Raw genomic sequence first — 26,975 nt, 5'->3', positions numbered from 1 at the left:
GGCTCAAACGTCACAGGTTCATAACGTCACCCTGAACTCCACTCACGGAGTTTCTGTCGCCATTGTAGTTTTTAAAGTCCCGTGATAAAGGCGGGTCTTTCTGTGAATCCGCACGCTCATTGGCTAATAGCTCGAGATTGACACATCGTTATCCAATGAGCGTGCGGGAACTTCCGACATAAAGTTGTTTCCTTTGAAAAACCAAAGTCTGATTATTTTTGCCTCCACTGACGGAGCCTGTTGTTCCCGCCACAGAGACACAGTAATGTCAGAGCGGTGTTAACACTCACCCTGCCTCAGCACAGCTCTCACTCTCCTCCTGCTCTCTCACACTAAACGGAGGCTCAGCTAAACTCACTTCCTCTCTACTTACAGGAAACCAGCGCTCAGAGGAGCCGACCGGCCTCACATTTCACCCACAGACACGAACAGCGTGGAATTATTTTATGTCATAAGAAGAAACATATTCATGTTAACACTCACCTGCCTCAGCTCCACCTTCCTCCTCCTGCTGCTCTGAACGGAGGCTCAATACTTTCACTTTCACTGCTGCTCCCTAAACACAGAGGATGCTGGGACTTGTAGTTGTTTCCTTCCGGTGCGGTCTTCCTCTTTGTTTGTTTGTGTTTGTGTTCAAGTTATTTCGATCATGTAAACATCAACAAAACACGTGAAGCATCACAGAGTTTGTATGTCGAGGTGGGTAGGAGGGTTTGAGGGTTTGGGGAGGGGTCAGAGGGAAGAGGTCTCTCAGTCTGGACAATCCACATTGATGGCATTGCATCTTTCAACGTGTTTGTGGGTCGATTTGGATGCTCCAGGTGTAAGAGCAGCCACTCAGCCTCTGCTGCAGATGTGTGTCACAAGTTCATCTAGTAGTAGGCTATGGCACTTGGCCACAGGTGGCAGCAGTGGACTGGTATTAAAACCCGATTCTTTGATCCCCATGATAGAACAGAGAAAACCCGACTCATAGTGGTCAAAACATTTATAATTCTTTATTCAATCATCCTCTGGAAGAGAGAGCCCTGCACAGCCCAATGGCAGTTGCAGGATCTCTAACATTAGAATCTAAAAATGTGTCTCATATAGGTGTTATTTTGGTACTTTAGACGTCACACAGTTTCAACAACTCCTTATATGGTACAAGTTCCTCTTTTCTTTCTTGCTTCCTGTATTTATTAATATGCTTGTATATTTCTACACTAACTTCCTGTTTTTCAGTCTGGCTGAGCACTTAGTGAGTCAAAAGTGGCCTTGCTTTACAAACCTTCATTATTAAAGTACATAAAACAATATAATTAGAAAATAAGCACTAAGAATATATTAATTACATGACAGTTCTTCCCTTTTCGTGTTTCCTAAGAAACACGACATAATTCCTAATTTATCCCATTAAGTTTACCTGCATGTTAAAAGGCTAAAATATAACAAAAGAGATTATGCTAAACAAAATGAAACCTATCAATTGCCCAACCCTATCTGTCCCCTCAACGGGTTGTATGTTTTCAATGTTTCATTATTATTCCGTCATAATTACTTCTATCCACAACAAATAAATCAAGCTCTAAGACAGCACCTGTGAAATGTGAAATGTCCTAAATCTACTTCCTACACCCCCTTTTTTACCCAGAATCCCAATTTAAACCCACTTCTGACTTCCCTCAGTGCTCACTGTAAACTCTAAACAGATACCATTAGCTTTTTCTGGTAAAAGGTCCTAGATTATTTTGTCAATCTTTGGAAACATCCTCTACAGAGTTTCATTTTTAAAACCCCTTTAACGGGTAGCGTATAACCGGCCTGAACACTGCGTTTGGGTTATTTACTTAACATAGAAATCCTACAACTATTCCTAAAGTCCCTCTCATTACTCTTCATTACTTTTATGCTCACATTTAACCTGTGTCTAACAAGCTTTTAATCTCCTAAACAACACATTTTCTGGAACTATGGTTCTCTGTGCTCTGTGCTTCTTTTGGTTCCCCTTTCTCTGGTTGGTTCCGTTCGGTCTGGGGCTTCCAGGATTCTCGCCACCAATGTGGTCGCTGTGGTCCTGAAATCTTCTCCTGTAAAGGATAGAAAACAAAACGCCTCTCTCTGCTACGCCTCAATAATCTACTGTGTGCATCTATTGTTCCCTTAATTGTTCAAAGTTGGTTCACAATATCATGTTCTGGGCTCTATCCTTTATATTAACTTTACTTAATCTTTACGTAATCTTAATTTACTTAATCTCAATGTTCTTTATGTGTGTGAGCAACACTTTTAATTTTATTAAACACACCCAGGGTCAGATATACACCATCACCATATCAACATAAAAACAGACAGAGACGTTCCTCTTTCTGTCACATTCTTCCATACATGGCAATTTGTTTCACCTTCCAGATGATTCCTGGGGACTTACAATTTCTTGACTCTTCTTCTGTCACTTGTTACTAGGCAGCTCAAATGCAGTTAGGAGCTAAATGAATTCCAGGCCCTCGGCCTGGCCTATGTTTAAATCATTTGTGTTTGTAAGCGTGTATGCGGTTTAACCTTCTGCTGCTCCAAGTCACTTACACAATAGATCATCGGGACATCGTGCCCAACGAAGCTTAAGACCTTGAATAGACTGAGCATCAACTCTTTCATGAGCACAATATGCAATGTGTGTATACAATGATTATAGCTGCACCTTTAATAAAAGTTTTAGTCTAATGCCAGTAGCTTTAATAAACAATTTAATGCAGTGTTAATGATGAAGGCTATATTGTAGCAGTAAAGTATTTTCTTTATTCCCACATTCCCTCTCTTGACCTTTCAAAAAGAAAGGTCACCACACTTCGTGTTGTGTCACTCCTCAGCCCATTCGGCCGCTTCTAAGTCCATCAATGGCATCATGGCCACCAGAACCACCGTTCCGGGGTCCACTGCCCTCGTTATTACCTTTTCCAGCAGTCCTCTGGCGCAAGGAATGAGACAACAACCGCAGGTGACCAGTATCGCTAAAAAGTGGCAGTAGAAAACATTGCAGACATGAAAAACCCCTTCCATTTCCCAAACACTGAGGTCATCCAGCTGTCCAGCGGATTGTCAATTCCCGAGTGCTCATGCATGGTTTTAGACAGAGTTTTCAGCCCCTCCAGAGCTCGGGTTACTGAGCCATCTGGAGCAGTGTTGTTGGGGATAAAGGTACAACACACTGCTCCAAACATGGCACCACACGCCCCCTTTCTTTCACGCCAACAACATGTCTAGGGCCATTCGATTTTGCACTCCCATCAGTGAGGTCGAACCCAACTGTTCTGTGAACCTCTCCATGGCATCTCTGGTCAGGTTAGAGAGGCTCAGCACATTATAATGGACATAGTTTATGCGATCAACATTCTTATTTGGAGTTATCCATATGAACATACTTTCAAATCCTGAAGCTAGTTGGTCCACTAGTTTATACTCATCTGGAACTCCCCTGGGCACTCCTATTGAGTCAGTCCAGGTAGGCGAGTTCATTCTAGGGTCATAAGCATGTATCCCCTGTGTCCCTCTCTTTGCCAAAATGTGTCTCTTATGTCTGGCTGCCAATGTGCGTGTGTTGCATTGTCGTATGGCTTTTACTTTGTTCCCGATTAGCATGAGTGGAGCTCCGAGTCACACCATTGCGCACGTCCCTTCACTTCCCATATGGGCACGAACCAAAAGGGTGTTACGTCCACAATAATAATAGAGCCCACTTCTTGCCCATGTTCCAATTAAAGTGTTCGTTTGGCTTACTTTGTTTGTGGTTCTCCCCGTGAGTGTGACAGAGCACCAACTTGGGTCAATCTCTCCCAACTTGTCCTTTACCGTATCCGTTGAGAATTTAAAGCATGTGTAGTTGTTTCGTTTGGGCATGAATGGTCCTACTTGTGTTTGCTTGTGAATTAGGGGAAATAAGCTGGACAAGATAGTCCAGTTGCCAGTGCTCACCGCTTCTCTAGTCATCCGCAACATGCAGTCATAGCCCCACTTGTCCTCTGGATACAGTGGTGCGGGCTCCGTGAACAAACGTGGTCTAGCTGAAGCACAGGCAACACAATCAGATACATGTTGTTCTTTAGCATTTTGAGCCACCCAGTCCAGCCAGAGGTTACTGTCACTGAAGCCGGTGGCACGCTCAATCAGGTCCTCAGTCCTAGTGTAATCCACCGTCAGGACTGGCCTCCCGTTTGTTTCCTGCTCCTCTTAATGTAATGGTACATTTTATTTTACTTTATCAGACTTACCCAAAATATATATGCTTTCGTTACGTTGCTCCTGTCTCCCTCCAGTACCAGCTCTTTTAATAATTTAGTATTTAAAAGGGAAAATACCTTGGTCACTTGGACAAGTCTTTGTAATTATTTTCGTCTATCAAATTTAATTGACTTCTACAGTGGCCTGCTTTTGTTAATAGTAACATGAGTAACATCCAACATTTTCTCCCCTTTAGCATTTGGTATTTCCCCCACTATATAATGTACTACCATAATCTACATCCAGTCAATAAAACAGAATTTTCTCAAAGCAAACATCAGCAACCCAAAATCAGCAGCCCCAGAATTAAGTCTTGCGCTCCTCCTGCTCATGGCAAAAGCAAAGCAAAGCAAAGCAAAGCAAAGCATCCCCTTTCTCTTGCCAGCGTGGTGAATTGTTTGTCAGCATTTATTCATCCTACTCTTGGTCCAGTCTTTATCTCATTGTCCAGTCCGTCCAACCTTTAGTCCACATCGTCAGTCCAGTCACAGTCCAGTCACACACATTCACACCAGATATTGCTGATAGTGGAGACTCCTGCGCAAATAATCAGATTCTCCACCCTCAGCAACGTGAGCTCATTCATTTGTTTTATTTTGTTTTGTTTTTTGTTTTTTAGGAAAAGAGTTCTTTATGCTCTTGGACTGGATTGACTCGCTGCAATCATTTTAGACAGGGACTTACAACCTGATCAGGTCCCCACAGGTCAGCTTTTCCTCAGCCAGTTGTAATCTGGAAAAGCTCACCTTATATTTGTTCTCCCGAAAATTTTTACAGCGCTGTTAATTCAATCTTGCAGGCCTGCTTAGAACAAAACCGAGAAAAAGAGAGCTGATTATTAGCTCATCAGAGCACAAAACATCATCACCTGACAGGTTTTCTCTAAGTGCACTGTTACCATTTTAAAGGGCCCAGTCCTAACCATGTCCATGTTTAATAAAACTCCCTCTATTAAAATAAGAAAACAACCCAAACCTGACTGTCAGAATCAACCCATCACTAAAACAAAAACCCCAAAAATCTCAATCACAGAAACGTTTTGCCTCAAGTTCTTCAGCGTCCTGACAGTCTGAGGTCAACTGACATAGTCTCACCTGCTCAATACACAGAAAATCTTGTTAAAAGCTGCACAGTTTTGCAGACCATTGATATTCTCATTAAGCCCTTTCTAAAGACGTTATAACCATCTATCATCACTAAATTCTAAATTTCTTTTCCAAATCTGGACGACTGCACTTAGTCACAGACCTGAACACTTTATTTAATTATCCTGTCTGTTACCAAGCCTTTCTTCTCACACAGTCACAGTGTGTGTTTCAGTGCAAGCTTCACTCATCCAGTCAGACAGGAAACACAAGTTCTCCTTTTTCTTTTCCTGTTCAACTCATTTGCATACTGAGTCATATCTCAAGAAGTTGCCGTGACAAGAGAAATGCATATTTAAACATCACCACATTATTGAATTATTTTTATTCTACAGTAATCACTTGTTTTGATCAATCTGTACAGGAGCACTTCTAATTCACTATTCTAAAAACTACTTTAAGCTTTAATCACTTTTTCCTTTTCACAAAAACCACTCTATTGTCATGGAACGTCCCTGAGTTATTCCTCAACTTCAGGGTTTAAGTGTGTTATATTCACACTATTTTAACACTGATGAAAGATAACAAGCTGATTTTCATTGCATGTGTGTTATTAGTCAGGTTTAATCGATGTCTGTGCAGTGGAGCTGCAGATCCACCAGGGCATGTTCTCAAAGCTGCCTTTCCTACACATTTCTCTGCTATAACTGGATCATTTTTAACTACTTTGCTATGAGTCCAATGATCTTTGTATCACTTTTTCATCACACTAAGTGACTTGGACAAGATGATAAACAGACTCACATGCTGAAGATGCTGTCTAATCTTCATGAGCTCTCTTGTATTTGTAAGTGTTAGTAAGGTTAATACATTTTCTGTTTGTGTGTGTGATTTTGTGTATGTTTCTTTTTGCAGTGTTTCAGACTCCTTCACAATTTTCCCACTTAAGCAGTCAGTTTTCTTTTCCCCAGGTTTGCTAACCCAAATTTAGATTTCCCACATTAAATAACAGCATTCCTCTGTGTTCTCACCTACTGCTCTCACTCCTTTGTCCTCTCCCACTTCAACAGTCCAATAACAGGAAGTTCTCTTTCAGCTTTCTCCTGCATTCTCCACTGTCTCTCTCTTTAACTGCCATGTTATTGCTCTTTGGAGCTGCATTCCTCGTCTTCAGCCAGGAGTGAAAGCTCGCTTGTCAGGTTTAGTGACACATGACACTGTAAACAATTCAGCCAGAAACTTGGCCTGAACGTTTCCAGTGATGTTAAACTATAACTTTCTTCCGCCTGCTGCATGTGGGAAATTGATCCAGGTCTGCTTTTCACCTAAAAGTGACAAAACTAAGAATTTTTCATTATTATCATCACTGCTTAAACAACACACTTCTCTCTCTCCGGCCAGAAACTCCAATTTATGTCATGTATTCACATTCATGAGTGTAAGCGTGTCTTTGTTGCGTGTATGTTGTGTATTCATATTAATATTGAGTGTAAGCTGGTCTTCGTTGCCTTGATGTGTTTTTATAATCAGGTTTAATTCATGTATCCACTACAGAAGGCCTAAATACCGTGGCTATACATTTATAGCCCATAATTCTTCGGGTTTCGACAGCTATATTCTCCTGGAATACCTCGTTAAACAGGGTATTGCTCCGGGTGTAACAATGAGAGGGAGTCGTGTCGTTCTAATGTATGACAAATCCTATGATCAGAGATGGATGGACTCATTTAGCTCTCTGCCCATGCGTTTGGCCAAAACACCTTCTGCCTTGTGATTCGAGGACCTTGAAAAAGGCTTCTTTCCACACACATTTAACACAAGGGCTGACGAATTCTATGTAGGTCCTTATCCTGCCCCGTCTTTTTACAGGTATGAAAAAATGTCTGAATTTGAAAAGGAGAAATTTATGGCGTGGTACAAGCCTGCCTGCGAGAAACCATTTGATGTACAGGCTGAAATACGTAAGTACTGCATTAATGATGTCGAAGTGTTGAGAATGGCTTGTAAAATATACCGCGAGAACTTGATGGAGTGCACGCAGATTGATCCGTTTTCACACGCCACCCTGGCATCATACTGCATGGGGATTTTCAAAACCTTGTTTCTTCCAAAAGACACCCTGGCATTGACTCATCACGGTGCGTATGTTGATCAGAATAAGACATTTTCAGACGTGTCTCTTGAATGGCTTCAATACGAAACAAAACATTGTTATCAAGCATGCTCTCAGAGGCGGCGAACAAAAAGTAGGACCTTATTTTGTGGATGGATTTGATGCTTCCAGCAGAACTGCATATGAATTCTTTGGGTGTTTCTATCACGGTTGTCTCCGCTGCTACCCGGAGAGTGATGTTAACCCTGCCGCCAAGCTGTCATATGGCGAGTTGTATCATGCAAGTTGTGAGAAGGTGAATGCTCTAAGAATGCATTATGGTCTTAATGTCGTGGTCATGTGGGGGTGTGATTGGTCATCATTAAAGTCGACTGATCAGTCAGTCAAGGACTTTATGCACAAATACAAAAAGCCTGAGCCTCTGGACCCTAGAGACGCGTTGTTTGGGGGGAGGACTAATGCGATGAAACTGTACCACAAGGTTGATGATGGTGGAGATGAAAAGATCAGATACTATGATTGAAGTCTTTACCCCACTGTTCAGTGCACGAAGAATTATCCAATAGGTCACCCTCAGATCATATCCAATAATTTTGACAGAGTTGAAAAATATTTCGGGTTTGTTAAGTGCACTGTGCTTCCTCCAAGGGGTCTATTTCATCCTGTTCTGCCCTACAAGTGCCACAATAAGCTGATGTTTCCTCTCTGCAGAACGTGTGCTGAAGAGCAGCGCCAGCACAGTGATTGTGTGCATGCTGAGAGTGAGAGGCAACTGTCAGGTACTTGGGTTTCCTTTGAGCTTGAAAAGGCTATTGAAAAAGGGCATCAGATTGTCTGCATCGCTGAAGTTTGGCACCTCCCTAATAAGACTGACACACTGTTTAAGCCGTATGTCAAAAAATTTTTAAATTCAAGCAGCAGGCATCTGGATACCAAAAAATGTCAAAACAGCTGAGGAGCAGCAGAAGTTTGTTCAAGACTATTATGAGAGAGAAGGCATCAGACTTGACCCTGCTAAGATTTGTGTAAACAAAGCAATCAGAAGTTGTAATAAACTGCTTCTGAACTCTCTCTGGGGGTGATTCTGCATGCGAACAAATATGCCATCTTGCGAGCTGATTACAGACCCTGCCAGATTCACACAGCTGATGTTCAGTGACCATTATGACTGACGCCAGTTTTGTTTCATCTCTGATGATGTTGCAGTGGTTCAGTGGTGTCACGCTGATGGTAGAGGGTCGCGGGTGAAGGATGTGAATGTCTTTGTCGGTGCTATGACTACGGCCTATGCGAGGCTCACTCTGTATGACTTGTTAGACAAGCTGCAGGAACGCATTCTTTACTGCGACACAGATTCAGTTATCTTCACCTCTCATCCCGGGGAGTGAGTACCCCCGTTAGGACCATACCTCGGTGAGCTGACTGATGAGCTCAATGATGGCGGGTCTGGAGAGGATGATCACATTACTGAGTTTGTCTCTGGAGGTCCAAAATGCTATGCTTATTACACAAAACAGGGCAAGACTCAGGTTAAGTGTAAAGGTGTAACACTCAATGATGTTAATTCTAAAGTTGTTACCCACGAATCGTTGAAAGGCTTAGTCAAGGCATTTGTGGCCAACAGGGATGCGCGTTTAGTTGCAGAGTCTGACACCATCAAACGCAATAAGAAGAGGTTTCATCTCAGGAATGAAACAGATGTAAAAAAAGTTCAGGTGGTCTATAACAAGAGAAGGGTGCTGCCTGACTATACAACACTCCCTTATGGATACTGATCAGGATCAAGCCTTTGATGGGAGGCTCCAGCACCCTTTAGTTTAGTTATTAGCGGGCCGAGTAATTGTGGAAAGACTTTCTTTGTCAAAAGCGTCATTGAAAAAGCATCCACTATTATTTCAGCCAAAATTGACAATATTGTTTACATCTACTCCTGCTGGCAATCTTTATACAATCAACTTCTTCAGATAAGAAAAATCACCTTTGTGAATGCTATACCGGAGTCTCTGAGTGACGATGTCCTTTTACCTCCGGATAAGAACAACTTGCTCATTATCGACGATGTGATGAATACTGCGTCTGACAGCATAGAAGTTCAAAATGTGTTCACACAATACGTTCATCATAGGAACTTGAGCTACATGTGTTTAGTTCAGAATTTGTTTATGCAACAATTTCGTTGAACACTAATTATTTAACTCTGTTTAACAACCCCAGAGATAAATATCAAATTTCAGTTTTAGGTAGACAGATGTTTCCAGGTAATACAAAATACTTCTTAGAAGCTTTTAATGATGCCACATCCACCCCAGACGGGTATCTTCTAATCAATTATAAATCTAAGACGCCTGAGTATTTAAGACTCAGAACCAATTTGTTGTCAGATCGTCAAGTTGTTTATATCCCCAAAAAACGGCTAAAGCGGTAAAAAGGATGTCGTATTCACGGATGCAGAGAAACATTGCACTGTTGGAGTTGTTGTATAAATCCCCACCCAGCGTACGGAGGAATATTATTTGTAATGCAAGCATGGATTTTATTAATGCTCTGTGTGAGATATCGCTCAATGTTTTGAAAGGTGTTATCCCGCTGACTGATCAACAGTACAGACAGCTAAAAAAGAAGTGCAGTGGGAGGGGTCTTAGAAGGTTTGGGTGTATACACATACAAGCCGTTGCCATCCTGCTTAGTAGATGTTGGCTTGGTTATGTTGGATATCACATCAGACACTATGCCTGATGCTGCTGTTTTTAGGTGGGGTTTGACTATGCTGACTCCTTTTTTAAACAATGGTACAGCAATTCTAAACAGGCTGCTGAACAAACCTCCCAGACCTGCGCCACATTGCGTGCTGGTCCCAATATAACCATTCAATTCGCCACCAGCCTGAAAAACGGTATGTGTTGATTTTGGTCGTCTATCAAATCAATTTCTATGTCATGGATTAAGGATTTCGAGACTGGTGTGTAGTGTGGGCTGTCAAATTGAAGAATGGCTCCCCGACGGTCATCGTCTGTTATATTTATTGCTCTTAATAGCTGCGCATGGGCGTCACCCACAAGCTGGTAATCAACGATATCTGCATAAATAAAAATGTTCTATTTTCCGCCGTATACGTCTGCAGGATGTGGTGCGTATGTGTTTTTATAATGAAGTACAAACGGGTCTTCTGATTTGAATCCTAAGATTCCTGCCAGTCTCCCTCTAAATGTGAGAACTGTGCCCCTAGGGCCCATAACACTAACATAGTTACTAACTTCACTGTATTGTGTTTTAATGTCGGTGTTATGTTTTAATGTTTTATTATCTGCGCCACAGATGCATAATGCCCCACAGACAGCTCAATCACAGTTATGGACAATGCTCCATCTTTGACTGGATCATAAATTTCCACTCGCGAATCTGATTGTGGAAAAGACAACCATAGTCTTGGGTATTGAAATTCTATAACACCGACCTCATACGGTTCATTTAAAACAATAGGTTTTGCTAGCTTTGTTCTAAAATTAGATTTCTTATTGCCTGGATAAACATGTGCTGAAGCATTCGAGAAGAGGCTCACATAAAAGCCTGCGTTGTTGTTGTTCGTTTTATCCATTCCTTCCTTCCTTTATCAGTCTTTGTCTAGTGCAGAATGAAAGTATGCAGAGCTGCGGCGTCTCTGTTAATCACACTTCAACGATGTCTTTTTCAGGGATCCATGAATTCAAATGAGAAGGCCAACCGAGCCATTTGACCAGCGCTAACTTTTTTCGGTCCTCTTTTTTTCTGCCAAGTATTTTCTCTATTTTAAACCTTTTGTTTTTGTCAGTAGTCACCTGCTGTATCTCAGGTTCATAAAATACACCTTTCACTGCAGCTCCTGTGAGATCCTCCAGTTTGTATACGGGAGGGTCTCTTCCTAAACGCTCCTTTATGGTAAAGCACTTGTCTGTGTAGGTCTGATGGTAACCCTTTCAGAATATGCCTCGTAGTTTAGATATTCTCACTGTATCGCCCACATTAAATTTAAAAGTCACCGGTTTTTGGGGTTTCATTTTGTACAGGGTGTTAAAGACTGCTTTCTCATTATCTTTGCACACCTCGGTGGGGGTCATTTTGATAGAGCTGTGATAAGACAGGTTATAGGACTGTACAAGATCTTGGATCACATTAACATATCTTGGCGAGTTAACTGATGATAAGTATTTCCACATTTTCCCCTTTAAGGTGCGGTTAAAACGCTCTACCACACATGATTTCATTTCACTAAAGGTTGAAAAATGTGTGATGTTATGCTGCTTGTTAAGGTTCAAAAATTGAGGAAGGAGAGTACAGACCACCATGGTCCAGAAGCTCTTAGTCAAACAATGATTTTAATGACTACACACGTGTGGGAAGAACACTCTGTACGCAGACAGCAAGTGATCTCCGACTTCCTCAAAGCATACACAGATTTTATACCGTCAGGGCTTGATTTACTGACGCCCCTTCATGCGTCACAGACAGGATATATACACATACGTCAATATCAAAACCACAACGACTTTTGACACAATTTAAAAGAACAATTGTCTTCTATCTTCATAACAGGTGCTTCCTGTCACTGCCGGATGCTCGCTTGCCATCTTGGCACCTCAGCAGCAGTTCTGCGACAAACTGCTCTTTTTGCAACCCCAAGCAAAACATGATTAAACTTTTACCTATAAATGATTCTCTCTAACTGAGTGTGTGTGTGTGTCTGTGTGCTAACCACAATTGCACCCTATTTCACCTCGCGACTAGCTCCTGACCTCTAGACAGAGAGACAGAAGCCACTCTCAGATATGTAATAACTGAACTAAAACTATGGATATGTCATCTACTAAATAAACGTTTTAATCAAGAACCCCTACTAAAAGCTTAATACAAGAATATGAACATATAAAAGATATTAAAATAAACTGATATAAGTGTTTTGTAAGCATGTATTGCAATTCCTTCTATGTTCTAGTTTTCCCTCAGCATGGATCATCTAGACACTCTCACTAGTGAAGCTTTAGACCATTAATGAACCTGAACATCAACTCAAATAAGCACAGATATGCATTATGTATAAAATAGTTATAACTGCATCTGAAATACAAAATTAATATAATAACTTGAATGCATAAACATCTTAAGGCCATCTTAAAGCTATCTGTTACATTGTTAAAGCAATGATCAATTTGAATAACCTAGTAATTCAAATGGCCTCGTCTGGCCTGCTGCTCAAAATAACCTAAGACTGGTTTCACTTCTGCAAACTCTCTGCAAGCCTGTTTCCTGTCAGCCTGTGACTTTTAGCCTTTTCTGAAAGACACACTGTTCAACCTCTGAATGCAATATAAACTACAGATTATATTATTAATGCAATGGTGATGATGATTATTCTTTAACAATAGCAGTAAAATAATTTCCCTGCTCCACATGCTCCATTAGTTTTTTCCTCTCACTCACACACACGTCTGGGCGTGGCTTTGTTCTGACGTGTTTTGTGTGAACGGTCTCTCAATAAAAGGCAGCAGGAGGAGGAGGATCTAGAGGTCATTTTCATGGTGGCCTCCCTTGCGCAAATAATCGATCGATCGACTGTCTTGTTTTCTTCATGATGAATAAGTCTCTAGAATTCGCGGGGCTTGTGGAAACAGATCCAACATCTGGATTAGCAGTGCTGGAGGGGGAGACTGAGCGGTCCACAACATGGCAGATGTTGTCTGTAAAAGAAATCCACACATTGCATTTTTAAAAAAAAAAATATCGGGTATAATGCCAACGTCTCTCACACAGAGACAACCTACCATTTGTTTTTTTTTTGTTTTTTTCCTGTCCTCAGGGTTTTTGGCCTCAACATGGCAGAAGGTAAACCAATCTTCGGGCCATGTGCGAGCTGATCATATATACAAGACGCGTCCTAATATTCTCATAAGAAGAGTTGTTTGTATGTGCTTAAAAAAAAAAAAAAAAAAAAAAAAAAAAAAGTGTACCCCTTATGAAGACCTAGAGCCAAAAATCGACCACGCCATAAGTGCTATAAAAAGATTATACATTAATATTTTTCCACTTTAAATTAGCCAATATTTTAGACCTACTTCTCCTTGAAATATTCATATAAAGTCTTAATTATATTTCGCGATTTTAACCTTTTATATCCCGGTTTTGTCACATGAGCACACTGCCTTTTTTGGCAAAAAAAATGAAAAAATTAAATATTTTCCATAAAATACATTTGACAGTTATATTTTATTGTACTTTTAATTAGGCCTTTGGATGGTCTAAAAATTACTGACCTTCATTTTGATCGGCCGTTAGTTTTTTTTGCAGGAGAACGTTTTTCACTCTTGCCCCAATAAATGCATATTACCTTGTTGCCATCTAAAATCAAATAAAAAGCATTATGTAAATAAAAATACAAGATCAGTTTGAACCAAACAAACATTTTTCAACAATGAACAAGAACATGTATATGGTAAATGTAATTATGTATATTGTTGTTGGGAATGGGGAAATGTATGAGAGAGAAAGAGAGTGTGAGAAAGTGAGAAAGCAGTGAGAGGGTGGGGGGGGGCGTGTGTGTGGCTGGGGGGTAAATGTCTTGCTCAGGTAGAGCAGTGGCTGCAGACAAATTTGCTGTGGGCTCGGCAGCTGAATTTTCCACATTTGCTGCATGTGTTTCCCACTCGCCTCCTTTTCCCAACACAGAGCTCACAGAGCTTCCTGCCCTTGGGATTTGTCACTCCAGAGGGGCCTGCAGCAGCACCATCCTGCGCATCTCTTACTAACTCAGCAGCGGCTGATGAGCGGGGAAGACGCTGTCTTTGTGACAAATGGGGCGTGATCAGGCCTTCTCCCACCTCTTCAATGAACATCCTCCTCCTGTGTGGCTTCTGCTGATGCCAGGCCTGATCCACGGAGGTCCACAGCATGAAGACGTTGTAGAGGGAGACGTCTATGATGTGATGAAAAAGGGCCATTGGCCATCGATTGGTCCGTCTCCTGCAGGAGTAGGTGCCGACAACATAACAAAAAATACACACACACACACACACACACTAAAACCTCTGTATATTTTACACAAGAATATATGAAGAAAAATGAATAGAATTAGAATTCAACTTTATTGTCATTGCACATGCACAGGGCAATGAAATGCAGTTTGCATCCATCCAGAAGTGCTTTAGTGATATAGATATATTACAATATATATTAGCAATAATGTAGATATGTGAGTATATTACAGAAATGGGTCTATTATGTTATAATGTACATGGTATGAAGTATGTTGTGAATATTCTATAACTATAGTTATGTACAGGCTGTAGTGAGTACAAGCTATGTACAGGATATGAACAGGATATAAGTATGAAAAACTATACAGAATATGAAATAAATAACTTTACAGAATCTGGGATATACAGCTATACAGAAATGGGAACTATGCAAGTTGTAAACAGTTGTAGGATTAAAGATTATCGAATGTACAGAATGATTATTTACACAGAGCTATACAGTAGTGCAGTTAAGATAAGTGAGGGTGTAGATAGTTTCTACAGAGGCTATATAAAGTGCTAGTGGTTGTGAGTGGTGGTTCAGTCCATGTTATTATTGTGTTTGAGGGTACAGTTGTCCATTGTGGGTGTGTGTATGTTCATGGAGTTGGAGTTGAATAAAGGTGTGCGTAACTGATGCGTAATGACACCCACCTTATCAAGGTTGTCGACACCTCCTTTGCATCGATTGTAGTCTGTGATGATCGCTGGCTTTTTTCTCTCATCGCTGACCTCCGGCCTGCGATGTTTCGTGCTCAATAAAAGCACATTCCTGCCCTGTCGGGGAATGTACGACACTAGGGTCTGTTTCGCTGAAAAGGCAAAGATCAAGGAGTAGACGGCTCTCCCTCTCATCTAGCGCAAAACGGGTGGGATTTCTTTTTTGTTCTGGCGGATTGTGCCGACCAGAGCCATTTTATTTTTGAGGAGTTCCTCTGCCAGTTCAGATGAGGTGAAAAAAAAAAAAAAAAAAAATTGTCGACTGTGACGACATGCCCATGGAGCCCGTCAGTCATCTGCTGGACGACCCTCATCCCCTGGTTTACCTCGGCCGGTTCGCCCGCTGCTCTCCCGGTGTAAACCTGCAGCCGCCAGGCGTATGATGTCTTGACATCGCATGCTGCCCAGACCTTTATGCCGCATTTCGCAGGCTTTTTGGGGATATACTGGCGGAAACTGCACCTTCCCTTGAACGGTACCAGCTGCTCATCCACCGTAAGGTCCCGGTCTGGACTAAACATCCCCAGGCGGTGTGCCCACATGTCCCATATCTGCCGAATGGGAGCCAATTTGTCCGCACATCGTGCAGGTCGGGTGAGTTTGTCATCAAATCGGAGCGCTCTGGTTATGTGACAAAATCTTTTCTCAGCCACTGAGGCACGGAAAATCTTCCTTCCCGTTTTCTCACTCCAAAGGCTGGCGATGGCCTCGTGCTTTGACCGGTATACACCGGACAAAATTAGCAGCCCCACATAAGCGAGCATTTCGTTGCTATCTAAATCTCTCCAGAATGAGATGTAGCGTCTGCCCTGAAGGTTTGTCATTGCAACTATATGCTGTATAATCCCATCAGTTATGTACAACCTGAAGCTGGAGAGTGGGTCCGTAATTTGGGCTACGGCGTAGTGGGTCGGTCCCGGAATAAGCCCCGTGGGTGCTGCGACGTAGCGCAGCGTCTCGGCGTTTGTTGCGGACCATTTCTTCCCATCTTTGGAGGTCCACGCCGCTGCTTCCTCCGGCGTCCTCCCCTCGTTCTCATCTTCAGAAGAAAAATCAGAGGACTCCTGCTGGCGATCAGTGTCGAGAGACGAATCATCTGTGTCACCCCTGGAATCAGAGTCACTCTCAGCAGATGAAGAGGAGAGATCCTCGCTGTCAGAGCGCATCAGGATGTCCACTACTTCCTCGGTACCGTGCCATCGTGAAAATGCCTACTCCCGCGCTACGGCTTATTCTTATAACCTCTCCTGCCTGCACCTGCATAAACAAGCTGAGGTTGGCGACAAAATAAAGTCTAATTTGTTTTTTTATTCTTGTTTTCATGTTCTTGTTTTCATGTTAGATTTGTTTGCATTGCAGGGTGTACTTCAAACTTATCTAAACTTAGAATGAGACAGACACAAATTTTTCCCTTTTAGGCAGAGAGACCTTTATTTTATTTATTTTTAAATATAAAGGTCAAAATGCACCCTCTAACAGCCCTAAGGGCAGAAAATGGTCCCGAACGAGCAGCGGGCCAAGCTGCTGCTGCACTCGGGGAATGAGTCTGCCTTTCCCGGGTGTATGTCTCGAGCAGCCCGCTGGAAAAGGTCTATGTTCCAGCAGGCGTCACATGTGGAACAAGGGCGCCACCCGGTGGCCAAATAAAAAAAATTACAATTCTAAGGCCGCTTGTCCAACACCGAACCGAAACAGAAGCCATCACCCATACGTTAATGGTAATAATTCTGCAGTGAAAAATAGCGTTTATAATGGGTTTCAATGGGGCGATTTATGGCTCTAGGACCTCATGTGGATGGCGGTTTGTAGCTTAGCCACTTTAAGCTAATCTAATAAACGGAGACTGCAATTCTAAAGAAAAAAGAAAAAAAAAGGGTCGGAAGGTTTGGCTATATTCTATTCAACACAGTGAAAATGGCCTAATATTAAAAAACGCTGGGGATGAAAAATGGCTGTAGGTCCTACTGAGGGTTAAACTGCAAAGCAAGCCACGCACATGGTGCAGGCCACTTCTGTGGGCTCTATCAGGGATTTATGTGACTAGTCGACTAATTGTCACTAGTCTGTATCAGACTTACCAGTCGTTCAATCTAATTGTTAAAATTTCAGTTGATGCCCAATGCTGGTACATTGTGTTCTAAATGTTAGGCAGCGATCTACCACCAGATGGTGCACTGTTGTTGAGAAACGCCATAAATCTATTAATCTACCCTGATCTTCTTGTTAACACTGAGATCGCAGAGACACGCAGAGGAAATTAGTTTCCTGAGAGGTGGAAAACCTCTCCTTTAGGAGAGCAGTTAAGTCAATGGGGGAGGGGCTCAGAGTAGAGTCACTACTCCTTCACATCAAAAGGTGTGAGCCACCTTGGCCAGGAGGCTGTTCCAGCTGGGCACGTCCTACCAGTAGGAGGCCCCAGCATCCTTGGTCATGCTAGCCAGTTTACATCTATCAGCTGTGGTCAGGAGTGGTCCTTCCTGCTGCCCCCACAACCTGACTAGAAAACGGCTGTATAATGTATTACCTGAATCATTCTCGCCACACTTAGACGTACTTTTAGATTCTCAAATGATTGTCATATTTTAATAGAACATCTTTTGTAGTAACGCATTTTCATTTGTATTTAACAGAATGTGATAAATGGTTTAAGATACCTCTGCGTCTAGTTTGACAGTTTCTATTAATCAGTTCTGATAATTAACTCAATATCTGAATGTTCCTTAGTTTTACATTAGTTGGTTAGTCTAATTATTTCCCCCTCGATTAGTCGACTAGTAAATAAGATGCCAGGAACATCCCTACTCTTCAGACAAAATGTGAGTGTGAATTACATACCAAGGTATTAAAATGGATATGGAGTATGGCTTTGGTTTACCATAAACAGCTGATCTAAGGACATCACTAATGTACTCTGTCCAATGAACACTGGAAACCAGACTGCACTGACCTTGCTGGCAAACCTCAATGAGTTCAGAGTTTCCCCAAAGCTGTCGGGCTCCGGAGCAATGTTAACAAACATCAAGCTGCAAATAAAGACATCCAAAATTAGTGCCAAAGAATAAACAGTCACAATCTGAAGTGGTGAGATCAAACGCTGTTAAATATTTTTTGGGGATAAATTCCTTCAGTTTTATGTGTCGTCATTATAAAGATTTGTGATGTCAACAAACTCACGTTTTGCCGTTTCCCCCCCAAACATCCCTGCAGGAGGTACGTGAGCTTCGAGTTCCTGTAAGCTACGCAAGTCTCCTGGAACACAAAGGCCAAAAAAAATCATTAATACTGTAAATGTAAAGAAAGCAGGTGTGACATCTAAGACTACAGAAACTGCAGCTGCAGACCTCGTTGGCCAGAGCGGCGATAACGACGCCCAGGTTGGACAGTGAGCTGTTGATGGCGGTCATCTCTTTGAAATGGTCACCCTGAGACTGGCTCTTCACCATTCGCTCACTGCCAGCCAAGTCCACCAGGCACAGAGTGGCTACACACACAGAGAAAACCAACTCTTATAGGAAGCAGTGATCCATTTTTCCTTCCATTAAATGTAGTTTTAATACTTTACAAAACACACTTCTTTTAGCGCTCAGGGGCTCAAACATTAACGTTGAGTCATCAGAGCAGATTTTGCACTGGTTACAGTAACAATAACTAACCAGACTAAATATTATAGATCCAAAAACAAGAAACCACATTCCTGATGCTGGTACTTCCAGTGTGATTATACTCATGTTACGACCCGGCTCAAAAGCCGCAACATAAAAACAGAGATGAATAACAGAGTGTGGGTGAGAAGAGGTTTCATCCTAAAATGGAAAACCAGGTTGGCTAAAATGGCTGGTGCCACCAAGGCAAAGACTAGTGCACTGCTGGGAAGCTTGCCTCAGGTATGCGTTTATCCACACCTGACTAGGTGTGGCCAATTAGCACCAGCTGAAAACACTGAGACGATTAGAAGCTGCAGAGGGACGTAACACCTCCTCCCTTAAAAGGGTTCCTCTAGGACCCCTAAACAAATTAAAAGTCCATCTGAAGCCTTGATCCCTCAAAAGTAAGTTGGCATCTTTAAGCATGGATGCCCCTACATGAGGATCTGAAGTTGCCACACTGAACAGACAAAAAGTAACATGTGACCAACACAAAGGAGCACAACAGTCAAACCCAAAATGATTACCTGACCTGCTACAACACAAAACCAAAAGTAGCAACAAATAATCACAAGTGATCTGTTGTCTCCACCACACAGTCACATACAAGTGGCCCTATACCACAACAAGTTACTCTAATCCAAAAAGTTCAGTAAATCAAGCACACTAGTGACCAACCACAAAATAGAGAGTTATGGCCACACAATGATCACATCAAGGGTGGCTCAGCACCCCACAGTGTTATTGCCATCACCTGGCCAACACTCACAAGTGATCCAACAAAATAGCCATATTCCCCACAACACTAAAGGTCACATCACAAAACGCTCACCTCACAAGGATCTCATTAGCATCTATCAACACTGACATATGCACACACATGGTGTACACACAATGCCAACTTAAAAAACAGCCTACCTGCCTCAGCTACAGACCATAATCATGAATGGTCTCAAACCTCCTACCAAGTTTGGTGCCACTGATTCACTATGTGCAACTCCCAGCCTAAAACACTAAAAACAACAAAACCCTTACTTTTCCTACCCTAGTCTTCAGTGGTGTACCAGGCTCGAGGCAACTTTAAACGCGAACTCGAGAGCAGGCAGCAGACCAGAGATATAGTCTCCTACCAAACTCTGAAGCGTACCCCCACCCAGGATAGCCACCAAACACAATAAACTAAAACAATAAAGCAAAACAACAAACAAGTGCTTCAATGGAAGGGCAGCACAGCCACCCAGCTGAAACACACTTACTAAAGGGAGTTTGCACAATTACACTGAACACCATCACTCACCCACTTAAAAGCAAAACAAAAGACTGATATTCAGTCTCCACTAAAATGTCCAAAGATCCCGGACGAGCCACCACTTATGTTACGACCCGGCTCAAAAGCCGCAACATAAAAACAGAGATGAATAACAGAGTGTGGGTGAGAAGAGGTTTCATCCTAAAATGGAAAACCAGGTCAGCTAAAACGGCTGGTGCCACCAAGACAAAGACTAGTGCACTGCCGGGAAGCTTGCCTCAGGTATGCTTTTATCCACACCTGACTAGGTGTGGCCAATTAGCACCAGCTGAAAACACTGAGACGATTAGAAGCTGCAGAGGGACGTAACATTCAGTATTGATATTTGTAAATGTAAACTATGAGGATTTTTTTTTTTTTTAATTCTTTTCTTTTTTTTCTTTTTTTCCCCTCTTTTTTTCTTTTTCCAAATAAATGTCCCGATTGAGTAATGAAACTAACCCAAAGGAGAATTCTAACAATATTAGACAGGCCATTCAATATGCTTTATCGTGGACAACTCGTGGCTAAAAACCCCCACACACACACACAAACCTCTAATCAAACATGAAAACGGATAATCCAGCTGAAGCTTCAGACAGCCGTCAGACAGTGAAACACTGCCATCTGCTGGACTCGAATAACAAAGACGCTGCTTTGACGGGTGAGGGAGTTTCAACAAGTCTGCAACGACTCAAGCATCAAACTACAGAACTATTATAGCGGACATGGTGCTCTAATGACTGCTTCATTAACGCAGGTCAGAAAGGATCAAACATATCAATAAATTATAAAACACAAAACGTCTCTTATTGCCCAGGGCGCAGGAAGTGAGTGTGTTCCTTATAGCCTATTAAACCTTAGCAGGTTATTTTGATGTGTTACAGATGAAACAGCTATCCAGTAACATTCAGCTACAAAAACGCTTTTTTATAATTACTTTTTTACAGCTTCGCACTTTTACACAAGTTTTATCATCAGTGTCACAATGGCTGCTGCTAAAATTGAGTACAAGATATTTGTTGGCCTGATTAAAAGGTCTTGATGCGTGCTCAATCATCAGGGAAGTAAATCTCCAAAAGTTGATTCTGTTCTTCTGGACGTAGCGTTTTCAGTCAGAGAAACCAGCCGACTGAAGGAACAATGGGCTGGGAGATCAGTTCCTTAATCATGATTATGCAAATTCTCATGACCATTGATCAACAACCACTGATCAATGGTCTTGAGTACCATTCACAGAGAGTTGGAGAACGGCTGCAATCACAGCATTGTAAGATGGTGACAGATGTACCCTTAGGCCCCCTCCTTGATTCAGAGAGGGTCTTTCCCTTTTCACGTAAATGGCCTCCTTGACTCCGCCCTCAAACCAGCGTTCATTGCAGTTATTGTTGACAATCACATTGTATCGTGTAACCATCCAGCTCACATATTCAATGTAAATGATTTGTTGAACTGAAGACATGATGAATGTTCCTGCATTAAAACACATCCAGCCTAGTGTTCTCACTCTCCCTAAATGGATCTGTTACATTAGTGATATATGGGAGTTGTGTTTCAGTCTTTTCCACATGAGGACATTTACATTTAGTTTTTGCTTTACTGATGAGTGGCTGGTTAACCTGCAGTGGTTGAAGTATGTGTCGGTCGTCTGGAAGAGTAGGTGTAGAAGACGTCTTTAATGAATGTAATGCTCTGAAGGTGTCAGTGATTACTGTGAATTCATTCAAAAGTGGATTTCAGTGAATAAAGTGAATAAAGACAGGCCCTCATGGTGACGCTCAGGTGTCCATAAAGTGTAACAGGAGAGCTTTGTCATACTTTCAGATATTTTACATGAGCCAGTCTTTCAAAAATTACATAAATAAATAATTCATTCATTAATCCACAGGAAACACAATGCTCATATCTGAAAGTAAACTCTGATATATATCCCCGACTAGAGTTACTACTAAATAAAGGATCGCCCCAAAATGACTAAATATATAAAGACACTCTCCAGAAGAAGTTAAAGGGATTTTATTTATTGTACAAGCAATATCTTCATAAGAATTACAAATTCTGCAGACATATTACCTTCTTACTGAACCTGAACAACTCACACACAGACGTGTCTGCTGCTTATCTTTGTTCAAACATGATGTTTTATCTTCTCTTCAAAACACATTACTCATCTTTCTGGCATCGTGTTACATGAAAACACCTGCATTCTACCTGTGTCATTGTACCACAAAGACAATGATTGCAACACTGTGCTTGCAAAATAGAAGAAATAAGACGACCAGCAAATACATAAAAGATGGTAAAAGTGATTCCATCTTTGTGTCTCCTCCCATTGTTTCCCCAGTCTGTCTAGTTCCCATATTCCCAGGACACCGCTGGACAACAAGTGGGTATTCCAAGACTGAGAGACAGCCAGAGTTGGCGAAAGATCAGACATTCTCCACTTAAGTAGAAGTAAAAATACTATTGTTCCAGTGAAAGTTAAAGTACTGATTCAACTTCATTACTCAGCTAAAGCAAAAAAGTACAGGCTCGAAGCGCTTACAGAGAAAAGCATACAACAGAATACAACAGAATGCTGATGGCGGCAGTAACACACACTTGGAGGAGAGGCTCCAGCCGTCCATTCCAGCCCTATCCCTAACATTAACTCTAACCATAACTTTAACCTTAACCCTATCAGGTCTTGTTTTACAAAGCTGTCAATGGAAAATTGTATTTAGTAGTCAGTATAATCTTTTAGTGATATAAGTTTGCATATGGTAGAATACTGCATGTAGTTATTTGTATTAGGAAATATTCAACCATGTATACTTAGAGGCATATAATTAATTGTGTGTGATCTCTAACAGGCTGCAGGCTTGGGGTGCATCCCAGGAATGCACCCCCACGTCTGGGAGCATGAGAGCTCATACCTTGTTTTATTGTTTTACGGCAGGATTAACGTAGCTATGTCTGTTTTAGTTTAAGTGCTTCTTTACATATAGATGAACTGCTGGACTTGCTCACCATGTTATCTAGGGTGGGGGAGACTACCCCCTTTCCTGACCAAGGATGTACCTTTTGTGCTCTCATGACCCTTTGATCAGCAGGACACACACACACACACACACACACACACACACATACACCCCTACTGAAGTATAAATAAAGATTGGGGCAGTTTCTTAGTGCGAGTCTCAGTCTGGAGGCTGCCCTTGCTAGCAAGAAGTTCTGTGTGTTTCTCTTCTCTGAGTCTTTACTGAAGAAGTGTTTTAGAATATTTTCCCTAACATTATTTGGTCCTTCGAGCCGGATCAGAAAATATCAGAATTGTCATCTGTGACTCTGTTCCAAGATCCAGCACTGATTCCTGACGCCGTGGGGAGCCAGCACCGAAGCCTGTGCACAGCCCTCTTGGACGAGGAGAGAGCCCCAGGACGTTAAATTCGGGTCTGGGCCGGTGTTATAATCTGGTCCACGGCGGTGGGATTCAGTCCAATGATCTGAATCACCAGTGGGACGTCAGGGGTGAGAAACACTATTTCGGTATATAAGACGGCCGCAAAAGTTTAAAGAAATGTGATAAAAAAAAGGGGGGTTTAAGTTCGCCAAAAGGAACTGTGTTTTGACCAGTTTTAGAGGTAGCTGAAATTATCTCGTGACAAATTAGCGCGCAAATGTTTATGTGTGTGTATGTGTCTGGAAGTAAGTTGATTTTACAGCACAATACGCTGCTGAACTACTTCCATTTTTTGTTTTCTTTGCTGAGGCTCACGTGCTGGTGACAAAGGAGAACTGTTGAGTTTCATCTCATAAAACTGATACCGCTTCACCGTTAGGGTGAAGTCGAAGGCCGTATCAGTAAACCACTCTGAAGTCAAGCGTGCCAGCGACGGCCCAGCAAAATCTTTGAAAATGGGTGATAAACAAGTAAAATTAACACCTGATGAGAAATGTCTAGAAAAACAGCAAGCCAGAGCAGGACTAATCCAAAAGAAAGAGAGAGGAATGCATCGTGGAAGAGCAAGAGGTAGAAGAAACAAAGTAGACAGTAACTCAGAATAGGATAGCAGCTCAGGTGAAGAGAGCAGTTCAGACTAGGAAGAACATAATAATCCCTCACCCAGCGAAAATTAGAGATCACAGTAGTTTGAAGTAGTTTAAGAAAGGGTTGGAAACAGACCCGACTGAATAGATATAAATGCAAGAGGAATAAAGTAAAATAAACAAAAAGCTAAATTACAACTTAATTTTAATGCATTCAAACTAATAATAAAAAGGATAACGACCTATAAACTGGTATTAATAATGAAAGCAGATAATTCACACAAACAGAACTATGATAACTGTGATAACTGGAGTGTGCAGCGTTTCCGTGAGCAGTTTTCCTGCATCTTGACTTGTGTGTAGAGTGTTCATAACATCAGCATCATGTTTTTGTTTATTTGTTTTGTTGGGTTGAAAAATAGTTAAATAAACTGGTGATCATATTTATGGATCACCATGGTACATATCATCAGCCATGTGATTTATTTACGCAGATGAAAAAGTGAGTGTGAATGTGTCTGACGTCACAGTGTTTTTGTGCGCTGTGTAAGAGTGATTGCCTTTGATTGTGAGAGCGGTGATTCTGCAGGTCACCAGCTATTTTAAAAAAAATATATATATATTAAAAAAAAGAGTGAAAAAGAGACAAAATTTACATTGTAGATGAAAAATAATTATAGGAAAAAGGTTTTGTGTTGATCAGCCAAGAACAACTACAATATTATTTTCTGCTTTTAAGAAAGGACTGTTCACAAAAACACAGAGAGAGAGAGATGTGTGTTGATTAAGCAGTGATGATAATAATGAAATGTCTTAGTTTGTCACTTTCAGGTGAAAAGCAGACCTGAATCAATTTTCCACATGCAGCGGTCGGAAGAAAGTCATAGTTTAACATCATTGGAAACATTCAGGCCAAGTTTCTGGCTGATTTATTTACAGCACCATGTGTCTCTCAAACTCACAAGCAGCTCTCACTCCTCCCTGAAGACAAGGAATGCAGCTCCAAAGAGCAATAATATGACAGATAAAGAGACAGCAGCAAAAGTCCTGAACAAAGAGTTCCAGCAAGCAGCAGCAGTGTGGACAAACAGCATCAGAGAAGAAAGCAAACCCATCTTCTGTCTGATTGGATGAATTCCACGGAGGGGCGAGCAAGATGGCGGCGTGAAGAGGAGTTTTTGTTCGAGCGCTTAGCACGAGACACTTATTTGACGTCTTTCTGGCTTTCGGGACTTTTTTTGGAGATCAGCGCGCTAAACCTGCTGGATCTGAGGCCAGGTTCTGCGGCGGCAGCATGTCGAAATGCTCAGAAAGGACTGAGTGACTCGGGCAAGCCACATGCGACTAGCATGCTGGCTAGCGACCATAGCTACATGAAAGAAATGGACCCTTCATGATGCGCTCAACGTGCCAGCGCTGTGGTGGGAAAGGCTCCATCATAAACACGCCCTGCGCCCTGTGTAGAGGTTCAGGCCAAGAAGAAGAAGACGACGACGACTTCCAAGCCCAAGAAGGTCGGCCCCAGCGTGGGCGAGCTGATTGTGAAAGCCGTGGCCGCTTCCAAGGAGCGCAACGGCGTGTTCGCGGCCGCTCTCAAGAAGGCTCTGGCTGCCGGAGGCTACGATGTGAAAAAGAACAAGGCCCGTGTCAAGACCGCCATCAAGAGCCTGGTGGCGAAGGGCACTCTGGTGCAGACCAAGGGCACCGGGGCCTCCGGATCCTTTAAGATGAACAAGGTTACTGAGAGCAAAGCCAAGAAGCCCGCCGCGGCCAAAGCCAAGAAACCGGCAGCAGCTGCTAAGAAGTCGCCCAAGAAGGCAGCAGCAGCACTTCAGCCACTAGCACAAAGTCAACCGCATCAGAGGAGGGACAGGACAAAGCTGAAGGAGAAACTGCCTGCTATTGGACTATTGAAGTGGGAGAGGACAATAGAGTGAGAGTGGTGAGAACACAAATTTTGTTATTTAATGTGGGAAATAAAAATTTGGGGTAAAAAAACCTGGGAAAAGAAAACTGACTGCTTAAGTTGGAAAATTGTGAAGGGGTCTGAAACATTGCGAAAATAGAAACATACAAAATCACACACACAAGCAGAACATGCATTAACCCTACTAACACTTCCAAACACAAGAGAGCTTATGAAGATTAGACAACATCTTAAGCGTGAGTCTGTTTATCATCTTGTCCGAGTCACCCCGTGTGATGCAAAGACCAGTGGACTCATAGCACAGTATTTAAGAAATGATCAAATAGCAGAGAAATGTGTAGGAAAGGCAGCTTTAAGAACATGCTCTGCTGGATATGCAGCTCCACAGACATGCATTAAACCTGCCTAATAACACAAACACCCATGTAATGAAAATTAGCTTGTTATCTTTCATCAGTGTTAAAATAGTGTCAATTTAGCAGACACTTGTTATCAAATACTGAATTTATCCAATGCAAAAAATTGACTCTCTAGGTTGCAGGACAACAATTTAAACTTTTGTGGGGAAAAAGATTCTGGTTTGACCAACCAGTGATCAGACAATAAATTTAGTTGTTAATATAGTAAATTGGGAGAAGCTTCCTGCTTGATTGATGCAGCAAGTAATTTACTGTATGAGGGAAATTGTCTTTTGTGATACTATTTTGAACATGCTTTTCTGTCGTCCTGTCAACTTAGTGGGTTAATAGCTGATATGCAAATTAGTTGATCGGTTTAAGATTAATGAAAGGTGACTGAATTTTAGCACGAGTGAATGGGATGTGTTGGAGTTGTTGTGTGTTGAGTGGGGACTCAAAAACACTTGAGTT

The 26,975-nt window shown here is 41.9% G+C and overlaps 2 protein-coding genes and 1 long non-coding RNA gene across 3 annotated transcripts in view; 1 reads left to right on the top strand and 2 right to left on the bottom strand.

The window, feature by feature from the left end:
- LOC308403400 (NACHT, LRR and PYD domains-containing protein 12-like) overlaps positions 1-26,975 on the bottom strand; it is a 309,314-nt gene that overhangs the window by 115,996 nt on the left and 166,343 nt on the right. The gene's annotated exons all lie outside the window — the stretch shown is intronic.
- Positions 11,893-26,975, bottom strand: part of LOC308403979 — a 28,680-nt gene continuing 13,597 nt past the window's right edge. The window contains exons 2-5 of the long non-coding RNA XR_013973024.1: positions 18,560-18,699; positions 18,393-18,467; positions 18,166-18,241; positions 11,893-13,166 (exon numbers count right to left, since the gene is read on the bottom strand). This is a non-coding gene — a long non-coding RNA (uncharacterized lncRNA). The remainder of the gene's footprint in view (positions 13,167-18,165; positions 18,242-18,392; positions 18,468-18,559; positions 18,700-26,975) is intronic.
- LOC308399647 (histone H1-like) lies at positions 20,718-26,179 on the top strand (the record flags this gene model as incomplete). Its single annotated transcript, XM_080887009.1, has 2 exons — positions 20,718-20,814; positions 25,644-26,179. The coding sequence occupies 2 exons, from the start codon at positions 20,718-20,720 to the stop codon at positions 26,114-26,116; spliced, it is 570 nt and encodes a 189-aa protein (XP_080743135.1). The 3' UTR covers positions 26,117-26,179.

This window comes from Rhamphochromis sp. 'chilingali' (assembly GCF_963969265.1).
Source record: "Rhamphochromis sp. 'chilingali' genome assembly, chromosome: 1".
NCBI classification, from domain to species: domain Eukaryota; kingdom Metazoa; phylum Chordata; class Actinopteri; order Cichliformes; family Cichlidae; genus Rhamphochromis; species Rhamphochromis sp. 'chilingali'.
Note: the sequence above shows the minus strand (reverse complement) of the source record. Positions and strands in the feature narration are given on the sequence as shown.